Source organism: Amblyomma americanum, chromosome 6 (assembly GCF_052857255.1).
Source record: "Amblyomma americanum isolate KBUSLIRL-KWMA chromosome 6, ASM5285725v1, whole genome shotgun sequence".
Taxonomy (NCBI): domain Eukaryota; kingdom Metazoa; phylum Arthropoda; class Arachnida; order Ixodida; family Ixodidae; genus Amblyomma; species Amblyomma americanum.
Window position 1 is genome coordinate 49,922,725 of NC_135502.1, and position 11,743 is coordinate 49,934,467.

The 11,743-nt window shown below is 47.8% G+C and overlaps 1 protein-coding gene across 1 annotated transcript in view; it reads right to left on the reverse strand.

Annotated features, from left to right (window-relative positions):
• LOC144095251 (ATP-binding cassette sub-family G member 1-like) overlaps nt 1-11,743 on the reverse strand; it is a 58,516-nt gene that overhangs the window by 3,816 nt on the left and 42,957 nt on the right. Inside the window, exons 14-18 of the mRNA XM_077629033.1 lie at nt 11,592-11,706; nt 10,632-10,780; nt 9,536-9,637; nt 8,301-8,469; nt 6,162-6,262 (exon numbers count right to left, since the gene is read on the reverse strand). Coding sequence (XP_077485159.1) covers nt 6,162-6,262; nt 8,301-8,469; nt 9,536-9,637; nt 10,632-10,780; nt 11,592-11,706 — 636 coding nt within the window. The remainder of the gene's footprint in view (nt 1-6,161; nt 6,263-8,300; nt 8,470-9,535; nt 9,638-10,631; nt 10,781-11,591; nt 11,707-11,743) is intronic.

An 11,743-nucleotide genomic window follows, 5' to 3' on the forward strand; every position in this document is an offset into this window, starting at 1 on the left:
CATTACCAACGAACTTTAAAATTATTGATTCTATCAATGAATTTCTAACATGTAACGCTCTGTAGCAACGCATAATCCATGCCAGTTTTTTGCATCCAGATAAGTAATCATCATCATCATCAACCTGACTACGCCACTGCAGAACAAAGGCCTCTCCCATACGTCTCCAATTAACCTTGCCCTGTGCAAGCCGCGGCCATATTACCACGAAAACTTCTTACCATCGAATTTTCTGCGGTCCCCTGCTATGCTTACCTTCACTTGGAATCCAGCCATTACCCTTAAGGACCAGCGGTCATTTTGCCTTCGCATTACATGCCCTGTCCAAACCCATTTCTTCCTCTTGATTTTGACTAGGATGTCAAAAAGCCACTCTTGTTCTCAGACCCACTTTGCCCTCTTCCTATCTCTTCAGTTGCTCCTTTCCTTTTCCATTCCATAGTTAGCCGCTGTTGCATTTGGGCTGCAAGCCCCAAGGGTAGCGTTGGCCTGGCGGCCTGGGGCAAAGCAGGAAACATCCGAAGGTCCCGGCAAAGGATGAGTCGACTGGCAACAGAACAACTTGTTTATTCTGGCATCTCAAAAAGAGCAGCCGGTCAGGGCGACCACGTTACTCGAAGGAAGCAAATCGAAGTCTCTCGTTGGCGTCCGGGGCAGCTCGCTTTATACCCACGGAGTCGAGGGCAAGAGGGAACGGCTTGGGAAGAGTCATCCGATACGGCGACGCTTGAACATGTTCAGGCGTGACGGGCGCGTCCGCCAGGCCGGCGCCGGTCAGACCTCCTCGCCTCCCAGTTGGGGAGCTCCTCTCCCCGGCTGCCGCGCTTTGACAAGCGTGGGCAGCAGCATGCACACACACACCCACGCACGCACGACGACACGTGGCACTGAAACCTGTCTGGACGCGCTTGGCGGGAGGCGTTGCGGCCGCGATGAACGAAGCCGCGGCGTCCGTTGCATCCGCGCCGGCTATACCGCGCGTCGAAGGCGAGACGTAACAGACCACCCCGCCGGGAGAAGGAGATCCCGATGGTCAGGGGACTGCATCCGCTGTCCAGAGGGATGTCGCTCGATGATGCTCGTAATCGAAACCGATCGTCCCTCGACGTTGCTTGAGCGCAGCGCACAGAGAAGGCCTCGTCCTCAGGTTCAGGATCACACAGGGCACTGCAAAGTCACTTCAGGAGAGTTGCCATTTTTGTGCTCGTTCCCAGCAAGCGTTAGAACTACGCCGAAACGCAACCGCTCAGTCAGCAAGCACGAGACAACCCTCACTAAGCTCTGCCAGGCTCTTTCCCCTTTTATACTACTGCCTAGTTCCTTACAGTAGTCAAGCAGCACTCAGAACGCGTCCACAAATTGGAAAATTGCACTAGAAAGCACATAATCACTTTGAAACACTAAACAAAAGCAATATGTTAAAAATCCTGCCTCAGGAAGAAAACATCAGTAACCAACAACTTTGAGGCGGATTCCTACGTTAGGGGCTTCGACTTAAGCCATCGGCGTTACCGTTGAGACTCCCCTTTTTGTAACGCACCTCAAAGGAATATTGTTGCAAAGCGAGGCTCCAGCGCAGGAGGCGGCCATTTTTGGGAGATATGGTCTGCAGCCATTGGAGAGGGCAGTGATCCGTCTCAATGATAAACCTCGAGCCGGCTAGGTAGCATGACAATTTCTGAACGGCCCACACGAGACACGCACACTCTTTCTCGGTGGCGCTGTACGCCTGCTCACGACAGGTCAGCTTACGACTAGCATACAGGACGGGGTGTTCCACTTCTCCATTGTCCCTTTGGCACAGTACAACGCCCATGCCTCGCTCACTAGCATCGCACTGAACAACGAACCCTTTTGTGTAGTCTGGCGATCGTAGCACAGGCTGGCTTGTTAGGGCGCTCTTTAGGGCGCTAAAAGCTCTTTCCTTTGTCTCGCTCCAGACGACTGTTTGGGGCTCTGTTTTTCTTAGAGCATCCGTCAGGGGAGCCGCGATATCGGAGTACCTGGGGATGTACCTCTGATAGTAGCCGGCGACACCTAAGAACGACCGAATATCGGTCTTCGTGCGCGGTTGCGGGAAGTCTCGCACAGCGGCCACCTTTATTTCAGAGGGGCGGCGACGACCCTGTCCAATCACGTGACCGAGGTATACAACCTCGGCCTGTGCTAATTGGCACTTGGGAGCTTTGACTGTCAAGCCCGCTTCGCGCAGGCGGGTTAGCACTGCCCGCAAGTGTGCCATATGCTCAGACCAGGATGCGGAGAATATCGCTACGTCGTCTAAGTACGGTAAAGCGAATTCTTCCTGTCCTCGCAACACTTTGTCCATGAGGCTTGAAAAGCAGTATGGCGCGTTCTTCAAACCAAAACTCAAAACTTTAGGACGGAATGTTCCCATTGGTGAAATGAACGCCGCATACCTACTAGCCTCTTCTGTAAGTGGAACCTGCCAATAACCCCTGACAAGATCTAGGGTGGAAATAAACTGAGCGCTACTAACTTTCTCAAGGCGCTCCTCGATGTTAGGGATCGGATAAATTTGATCCTTAGTAATGGAATTAAGCCTGCGGTAGTCGACGCAAGGACGAGGTTCCTTGCCCGGTACCTCAACTAAAATCAAAGGGGAGGTATAATCACTCTCCCCCGCCTCAATAACACCGAGCTGTAGCATTTTCTTTACCTCAGCCTCCATAATATCGCGCTGGCGGGGTGACACCCGGTACGCCTTGGATCGTACTGGCTCTGGGGAGGTAAGTTCTATATCATGCGTAAGGACAGAAGTCCTACCAGGCCTCTCAGAGAACTGACCTTGAAACTCTTGTAAGAGTTGGTGTAGTTCGGTTTTCTGCTCAGGCGACAGCGGTGCTTTACTGAGTAAGTCACTAATGACCTGATCAGTGTCTTCCCTGTTCGTCACTGAGCTTAGTCCCGGAAGCTCGACCGGAAGCTCTTCTAACTTTCCCTTGTCGGGCATTTCCTCTCCAGTACCTGGTGCCTTCAACGCTACAGGCTCAATTTTATCCAGTTCGGACGTGCTCTGGATATCAGCTTGCTGCGCCTCCGACCCTTTTTCATTGTTTTCAATTTTATCCAGTTCGGACGTGCTCTGGATATCAGCTTGCTGCGCCTCCGACCCTTTTTCATTGTTTGACAACGTCGGCCCCGCAACTACCGCCTTTGCAGCGAGCTCCCGAACTCTCGGTCTGGTTAAGGCCTGAACGCTAGCCTCACCAAACAAAAGCCCCTTCTCGCGCAGGAGGTGATCGGACCTGTTCGAAAATAGGTACGGGTACTGGGGGGGCAGCCTAGATGACACTACGGCCTCCGTCTCAAGTGCTCCGAAAGGTCCTTCAATAAGCACTTTTGCTACGGGCAGACACACGCTATGAGCTTCCACGGCTTGTTTGATCCATGCGCACTCGCCCGTGAACATATCGGGTTCTACGTAAGAGGGGTGAACTACATCCATTGTAGCTGCGGAATCACGAAGCACTCGGCACTCTTTCCCGTTCACGAGGAAGTCTCGCATGTAAGGCTCGAGAAGCTTCATGTTCTCGTCAGTGCTACATAATGACAAACACACGACTTCTCTTTTTGTTTCTGGACACTGCGCCGAAAAGTGACCCGGCTTCTGGCACGTATAACACACGCGCGCTTGCCTCGCCTCGAACCGCTTTCTGCGTTCGGCTTCGGCTGCCGCCGTCTCCTTACGTTCGGTCGGACTGCTTTCACTCGCATCCGCACTACGCGTGTCCCCCCATGCTCTCATGGGTGTGAACTTCGGCCTCTCAGACTTGGAGCCAAATTCACCCTTTTGACCGTCCTTAGCTCCGCGAGCCCGACGCGTCACAAACTCCTCGGCTAGCTCGGCGGCTTTAGCCACTGTACTAACGTCTGGCCTATCCAAGACCCAGTACCGCACGTTCTCAGGTAACCGACTATAAAACTGTTCCAGCCCGAAACACTGCAGAATTTTCTCGTGGTCACCAAACGCTTTCTCTTCTTTGAGCCACTCCTGCATGTTTGACATAAGCCTGTAGGCAAACTCTGTATATGACTCATTTCTGCCTTTTTCATTTTCCCGAAACTTCCGACGGAACGCCTCCGCTGACAGCCTGTACTTTTTTAGCAGACTTGATTTCACTTGGTCGAAATCCTCTGCCTCCTCTCTCTTCAAGCGAGCGACTACGTCGGCCGCCTCGGCGGGTAACAAAGTGAGCAAGCGCTGTGGCCACGTTTCCCGAGAGAACCCCTGCTTCTCGCACGTTCGCTCAAAGTTAACCAGGAACAAACCAATGTCCTCTCCAAGCTTAAACGGCCGCATCAGGTCAGTCATTTTGAACGATACCCGTTCTCCTGCACCGTGTGCCTGACTTCCATTACGAGCGCGTTCCATCTCTACCTCGAGACGCTTCATTTCCAAAGCGTGTTGACGGTCGCGCTCTTCTTTCTCTTTCTCTTTTTGTTCTTTACGTTCTCGCTCCTCTTTCTCTTTTTGTTCTTTACGTTCGCGCTCGTCTTTCTCTTTTTGCTCTTTACGTTCGCGCTCGTTTTTCTCTTTTTCTTTTTGTTCCCTCTCCTCAATGGTCTCAAGGCATTCCGACAGCTCGTCATCCTCAGCCTCCAACTCAAGAATAGCCCTTAGCAGTTCTGGTTTTCTGAGTTTGTCTGAGACATCCAGACCCAACTCTCTTGCAAGCTCCAGCAATTTCGGTTTGCGCAACGACTTCAAATCCATGGCTGCTCCGAATGCTGCTTTCTCTACTGCCTACTATTGTCTTGCCGCAAACTAACCCGGCAGCAACGACAACCACAATTACCAGCTCTGTTTCTGACACTAACAAAAGCCTGGCAAAACTCAGAAGAAGAAAGTCCCGCACTCACCAAACCTTGCAGCCAAGAATTCAGCGCAGTCGTTCCGCTGCAGGCAACCAGTCATCACACAGGGCTCGTTGCACTGCTCCCGGATGGTCGTTGTGCTGCTCAGCATACAGTTGACCGCATATCTTCGCTGCTGGCCTCCGTTGTCGGGATCTCACCGCTGGCAACCAGTTGTTGCATTTGGGTTGCAAGCCCCAAGGGTAGCGTTGGCCTGGCGGCCTGGGGCAAAGCAGGAAACATCCGAAGGTCCCGGCAAAGGATGAGTCGACTGGCAACAGAACAACTTGTTTATTCTGGCATCTCAAAAAGAGCAGCCGGTCAGGGCGACCACGTTACTCGAAGGAAGCAAATCGAAGTCTCTCGTTGGCGTCCGGGGCAGCTCGCTTTATACCCACGGAGTCGAGGGCAAGAGGGAACGGCTTGGGAAGAGTCATCCGATACGGCGACGCTTGAACATGTTCAGGCGTGACGGGCGCGTCCGCCAGGCCGGCGCCGGTCAGACCTCCTCGCCTCCCAGTTGGGGAGCTCCTCTCCCCGGCTGCCGCGCTTTGACAAGCGTGGGCAGCAGCATGCACACACACACACACGCACGCACGACGACACGTGGCACTGAAACCTGTCTGGACGCGCTTGGCGGGAGGCGTTGCGGCCGCGATGAACGAAGCCGCGGCGTCCGTTGCATCCGCGCCGGCTATACCGCGCGTCGAAGGCGAGACGTAACACCGCGCTGTTGTCAATTTATTTTGAACCCTTTTCGTTGCCTCCATGTTTCTTCCCCATAGGTGAGTACCGGTAAAGATACAGCTGTTATATACTTTTAAGCTGAGATAAGTAAACGTTTTTTTTTATTTCCTAGGTTCACAAAAATTGATGTTAATTGCCAAAAAAGACTAATTATTCCTTTATCCAGAAACAGACCAGTTGTAAGCACTCTTAGAATGACATAAAATGTATTCAGAAGTCTGATTCCAGCGTCAAGCGAAGTCTGAATTCGAGCACTGCCGTTCAGGATACACTGAACACAGTCAGCGGTGAAATACATACTAATAATGCCGGTAAAAAATGCAAGAAGACACTGTTTTTATTTCGATGAATCACATATCCTACGCATACAGTCGGCATCGACATTTTGTACTTTGTTCTTAATTTTTAAATCACCACGTGCTATTGAACTTACAATATCAATAAAATTAAGCGAGTCCAAATGATCTCTGAGCATGAAAATCCAAACAATAGAAAAACAGCCACATCGTAGAAATACAGTGTTTTATTATACGTACCATGAACGGCAAATCTGACAAAATTTTTGCCATATAGTACCACCATAAACTGTACCAGCAATTCCTCTGCTCCCTAAGAAGAACATCTATCTCCAAGGGAACTGCAGGAAAAGCAATAAATACAAAAAGAGAAAATAAACGAACTGGCATAATTTTAAGCTGGCTTCCCTGAAAAAAAATCTGCACCCTTTTTTGTTTAATTCTTGCTTCCATGTGACGCATATCGACAGAGTAGGTGCGCTGCTAGAGAAAATATTAGCATGCAACAATAATAAATTTCATTCCCGAACTCGGCACTGGTTCCCGGCTTCCTCCTAATAGTCATCTGTCTAGAATACGCAAAAAGGTCAAGTAGACCAATCATGCCAACTCTGCGCAGCTTTAACTTCACTTGACAAATAGACAGTGCTTTGCGAACTTAACGATAGCGCCATTTCTTAACTGCCCGCTCTTAAAATGTGTCCTTGTTTTTTGGAACGCACCGTTTATCAAGAATTCCTTTGGCACAAAGTTTTCTTCCGAGTTGTGGCGGCCAGTACTATGTGTCTCTGATGGTCCAAATTTCTCACGGCCGAGGAGAGCAACTCTTCCTCGTTCAGTCGTACTTCGCAGCTAAAGAACCGCCATAGTTGCTCGACTACACTACTTGACAACAAAACCATATGGACTCGTGAGCATTGATTTCTTGTTTGAGTGTTTCTGGGTGCAAGCATCAGAAGATTCAGAACACGGGAAGACGGCGTCCACAGGAAACACTCCGTACGAACTTCCTTGGAAACATTTTAGAAGGTTTCACGGGGCTGTAAAAAGTGTCAGAGCGACACTATGCATTTTGAAAGGGGTCGATATAGCTCTACTGAATTTTGAAAGTGCAGGTAAGGACAAAGTACAAGAGAACATTACGGGACAAGCGCTACTCGCGACTGGGTTTGTTCAGGAAGTTCGGAGTACTGCCCGCCTGCGCAGTCGTAGTTTACGTCGATTGGCCCGACGTAATCGCTAAAGGCAGAACAGAAGCAAATAAATTGCCAACATACAATCAAAGAAATGATGCCTCGTGTGTACATCGCTTAATATCACAGTAAGGTGCATGCCAGAACCATCAAACCCTACTTCCACGTAAAGAGCAACACTTATAAGAGCGTTAGCTCTTACTCATCACGTTTCGATATTTCGTGGGGTCTGCTACAACCCTTGATCAGGGCGCTACCTGTGGCAGCAAGTACTCATCACGTTTCAAGATTTCGTGAGGTCTCCTACCACCCTGAGATCAAAGCGTCATCTGTAACTGCCACTAGAAAACAGCGCATCTCGCATTGAGACTTGTAGCGCCATCTACAATAGCACTTCAGAAACAACCACCTGCCACGTCCCAGTGATGACGTCACTGTCCAATATGGTGAATAGAGGCGGAACTATGCGAGTATGACGTCAGGGGGCGACATGGCGGCATAGTTTCGGTTTCTCGAATTCAAGATGGCGGCCATTAACATTTGTTGCGTCCTCTCGTCGCCCCCTCCCCCTAACCAAAAAAGTATCCTAACATGGGTAGGAAAACTGTTCCGTTACGGGGCCGCTATACATGCATACACTCGTTCCGATATATATATATATATATATATATATATATATATATATATATATATACTCCGACAACAACGGGCATCCATCCGGGGACAGTTTTACAGCAAATGTGGTAGGCAAATAAAACCCTATGGGTTGTGGTATAGAGATAAAACCACAATTAAATAATAGGTAAACATTGTATACATGCAACTACTAATTGAAGCGTTACCATATCGCACCGCCAGCCGAATTCTAGGCCCATCTTGGCCCCCCAAACGAAGCAAATTGCGTTTGAGACGTATCTCGAGGGGATGCAACTCGACAATGGGTAGACGTGTCATGTTTAAAGAACTGCAATTTGGCGACAGTTAGCGTAGAAAGTTTCACTTTATTTGCAGGAAGACTGATAAGAAAAAAATGTAGCACCCGGCCTACCCGGGCCTGGGAGGAGTCAGCAGTACGCTATGCATTGTTCATCTTGAAACACCGTCTTCATCATGTAGGCCAAAACACGAGCATCATAAAAGCATGGCCTTCGTTAATGGCGCGTTATAGCATACAGAGGCAACTTACATGTAAGGACGGTTGGGCCAACCGTCTGGAAAAGCAGCATTGCCAAGGCCAAAAGGTACATGACAACAACATCCCTCGCCTGTGCTGCTCGATTTCCGGATCCGTAGTACATGATAGACAGCAAGACGGCAAAGAACAGGCTGATCCCAATGCGCGTAAATGAAGTGGCCTGCGCTTGGGAAGCGAAGCGAAGAAGGTCACCAGAGTCAATCTTTTGAAAATATAGTTCTTCACAACATGGGAGTGTCAAGCAATGCTTGGTACCATGATAATACTCTCGAGTTTGCAACTGCTGGACTTGGTAAACAATTTTAGGCAGTAGTGAGAAAGAAGACTAAATGCAATTCTTTTCCCTTTTGGCTTCGATATCCAAGGGATTAGTAGCTTCTGTGAATTCAAGACCTCATTCAGTGTGTTTTAAGTTATTCCTTTCAATAAACAAAGCGCATCAGTGTGCTTGTAGCTCTTCCATAGGTGCAGCAGTATTTCCATGTCCCTACCTTTTTTGAGTAAGAAGAGATGACGCAATTTTTTTTCGAAGCTCAACTACTTATTTACGCTCTTCATCGGTAAAGCCAGGAATGAAGCAGAGAAAATATAAACTTTTTAAAATACCGTGGAAACGAGCTAGTAATGCAAGCTCGTCAAACTCCTGCAGCACCTGTTATTGGTAAACAAAGTTAATATTTGGGGCCTTGTCATCACGTGTCAGTTGGAGATAAAGGCGAAACCCAATACTTTGGGGGGGAACTTGTGCAGGCTACTGCTAGTACGTATGGGCGCATTTTTGCAGTCTGTGCGATCAACGTAAACGTCTGGGCTGTCATTGCTCATACATAATCTCAAAACCAAAAGTTTTTGCGACATTACTTTGACTGCGACATCTTGGCCTTTAAGAAATTCAGGCTGCTTCTAAGAAAGAGGAGTGAAGTTATAGGCAATTGTGTGCCTTGTGATGCTTAATTAAAGGGTAGATGAAAACATTGAGATAATGACCTCGATCATTTGCCTTATTGTTAACTAATTATCATCAATCATTTCAGGCTATATGTACAATTTGACATCAGAGTCAAAGAATATTTAACATGGTAATAATTGTTTTTCTCTCTTCTGTCCAGCTGCGATTACGGCTGCTGTGGCTGCCGTCGCATTAGTTCATGTCCTCCGCACTACACGGAAAAAAGCCTTCCAATCCTCATGCACTGGGCCTCTTCGCAAGCGCCTAAAACACGCACCTTATTCCGGATGACGCAATAAAAGCACCTTTTCGTTAGTGTCTTGAACTGCTGGTAGGACTTTGCTTCAACCTTGTAGTGTTGCACCTCCTGCTTCTTCTCCTAGCAAAATATAGACCACTGATAAATTGACCTGACATCAACAATACAAGATACCAAGCTCTGGCACCGAGAAGGTCGGTTGAAAAGTACGATACGTACAGAAAGTATCTGATCAAGCGTTTTGTGCATGATGTTCGCAAGCGCCTACTGTAATCAAAGAAGTCTATTCACTAACCTCAGTTGCACTGTCATTGGCGTTTATGAGTGCTTCTTTCGGATGTGTAAGGGCGAACGAGAAATTTACCATAGTATAAATTATCCTCGATAAGCAGAGTTCAAAAATATAGTGCAAGCTCCACAACTACCGAAATATCAAGCGCTTGAATAGTTACGATCTTGCTTTGCCCATATATCAAGAAGAAAAATGCATCACGTAAAGCAATTATCACATACAAGCTTTACGTCTGGGCCCCAAAACAATAGCAAGAAACCTTTCCGCAAGTAATCAGTTGTAAGAGAAGAGGTAACAACTGCATGGGGCTGCGATCGGATGAATTTTATGATCAGTCTCACACTGCCATCTGCTAGCCATCCTGGCTGGCTTAGTTGGTGCAGTCTTTCCCCAAAAACGTGGAGGTCTTGGGTACGTGCCTCGGACCAGCACCAAAATTTCATCAACCGCGGATTTTCTAAAAGACCTTCGTAGCTCTCTTTCGTAGTCGTATGGCCGTTGTGACATACTAAGCAAAATTCCCGAAATACAGCACACAAGACTGAAAAACTTAGCCTGTCAAGTTTTTACGATTTTCTAAAAGGTGTTTTTATGTGTTCCCCTATTTTTTACTAATGCATTTTGCAATGTCATTAGAGCGACGCACCTGTTCCCACTTAGAATATTCAGTGGTTTTCGCTTTTTTTCGCTAAGCACATTCAGCCCATGCCAGGTTGTTCACTCTTGAATGAATATTCGGGAGGGAAGGAGGGGAGAGGGGGTCAAGGTTGGTTAGCAAGAAATGTAAACAGTGGAGAGAAGAAAAATTAATTAATGTCGCACCTCAGGGGTCATTAGTCGTCCACCATATACTGTGAACTCGGAGGAGTCGGTCCGCTCACTTTTGTTGTTCGTGCAAGAACCACAAGGAATGAAGACAGTGGACAACTTCAGAATCACGTCCCCATGTTGTCCAGACGCTATCTCTGTAACTACGTAAAGCGGGTTTTAATGTACAAACCTCAGCAACATACGCTTTCCGATTCTAAATTTTCTCGTACTCATTGACAATTACTGTGCTCCAACACATGCCAGTGACAGTTTTAATCTGATGCGTTCACAGCTCTCGCCTTAACACGAAAGCATTTTTCAAAACGTATATCTAGCCACATTACTGGAAGGCAAAAACACCAAAGGGCAGATCTACAGGCGAGGACAGCAATTGTGATGGTTCCTTTCTTCAGGCCAGAAACATCGCGCAAGACATTCACATGGGCCGTCACTTTTTGAAGCAACAATTTTTTAGAAATCCATCGTCGGATAAGAATCCCCCGCCCCACTCGCCTCCCCAAGAGACTTGCCCATAAATGCGTCCCCGTGAACACCACGAACTTCTTAACTGCGTTACTGTTCAGACTCCTCCAGTGACGCGTAGCCTTTATACTTTTTATTTACCCCATGCTCGAGCCCTGCAAGCAGCTAAGATGATTTAAATGGACTTGTTGCTGGGCAATGTTGGGCTTTCATTAAATCGTTTCAGAGTCTCGATTTGTTCACCATTGTCATGTTGCAAGTTATAATAGTTTACACAGAGGCTATTATACACAATCCAAGATTTTGTGAGATCATGCCAAGCAAGAAACTGTTTTTGCCAAGGGGCCTCTATTTATGCAAAATTTTAGCGCAAGTGCTAATCGGACACGTAAACCTAAGAGGAGAAAGAAACGATAACCAAATTAAACAATTTCGGCTCGTTTAATCATTTCCGTATTGCCACTTCATTAAACAAGGACCAGTACTCACTAAAATCTGACGGACTGTTGTAAAGAGGGCAGCGAAGGTTTTGAGATTCCAAGAAAGGCAGCAGCTTCTCCACTAGGCCGTGGTAAATGCACTTTCCTTCGGAGAGCATGTAAAGCTGTAAAAGAAAGATATAATTTAAACTGATATTGCGG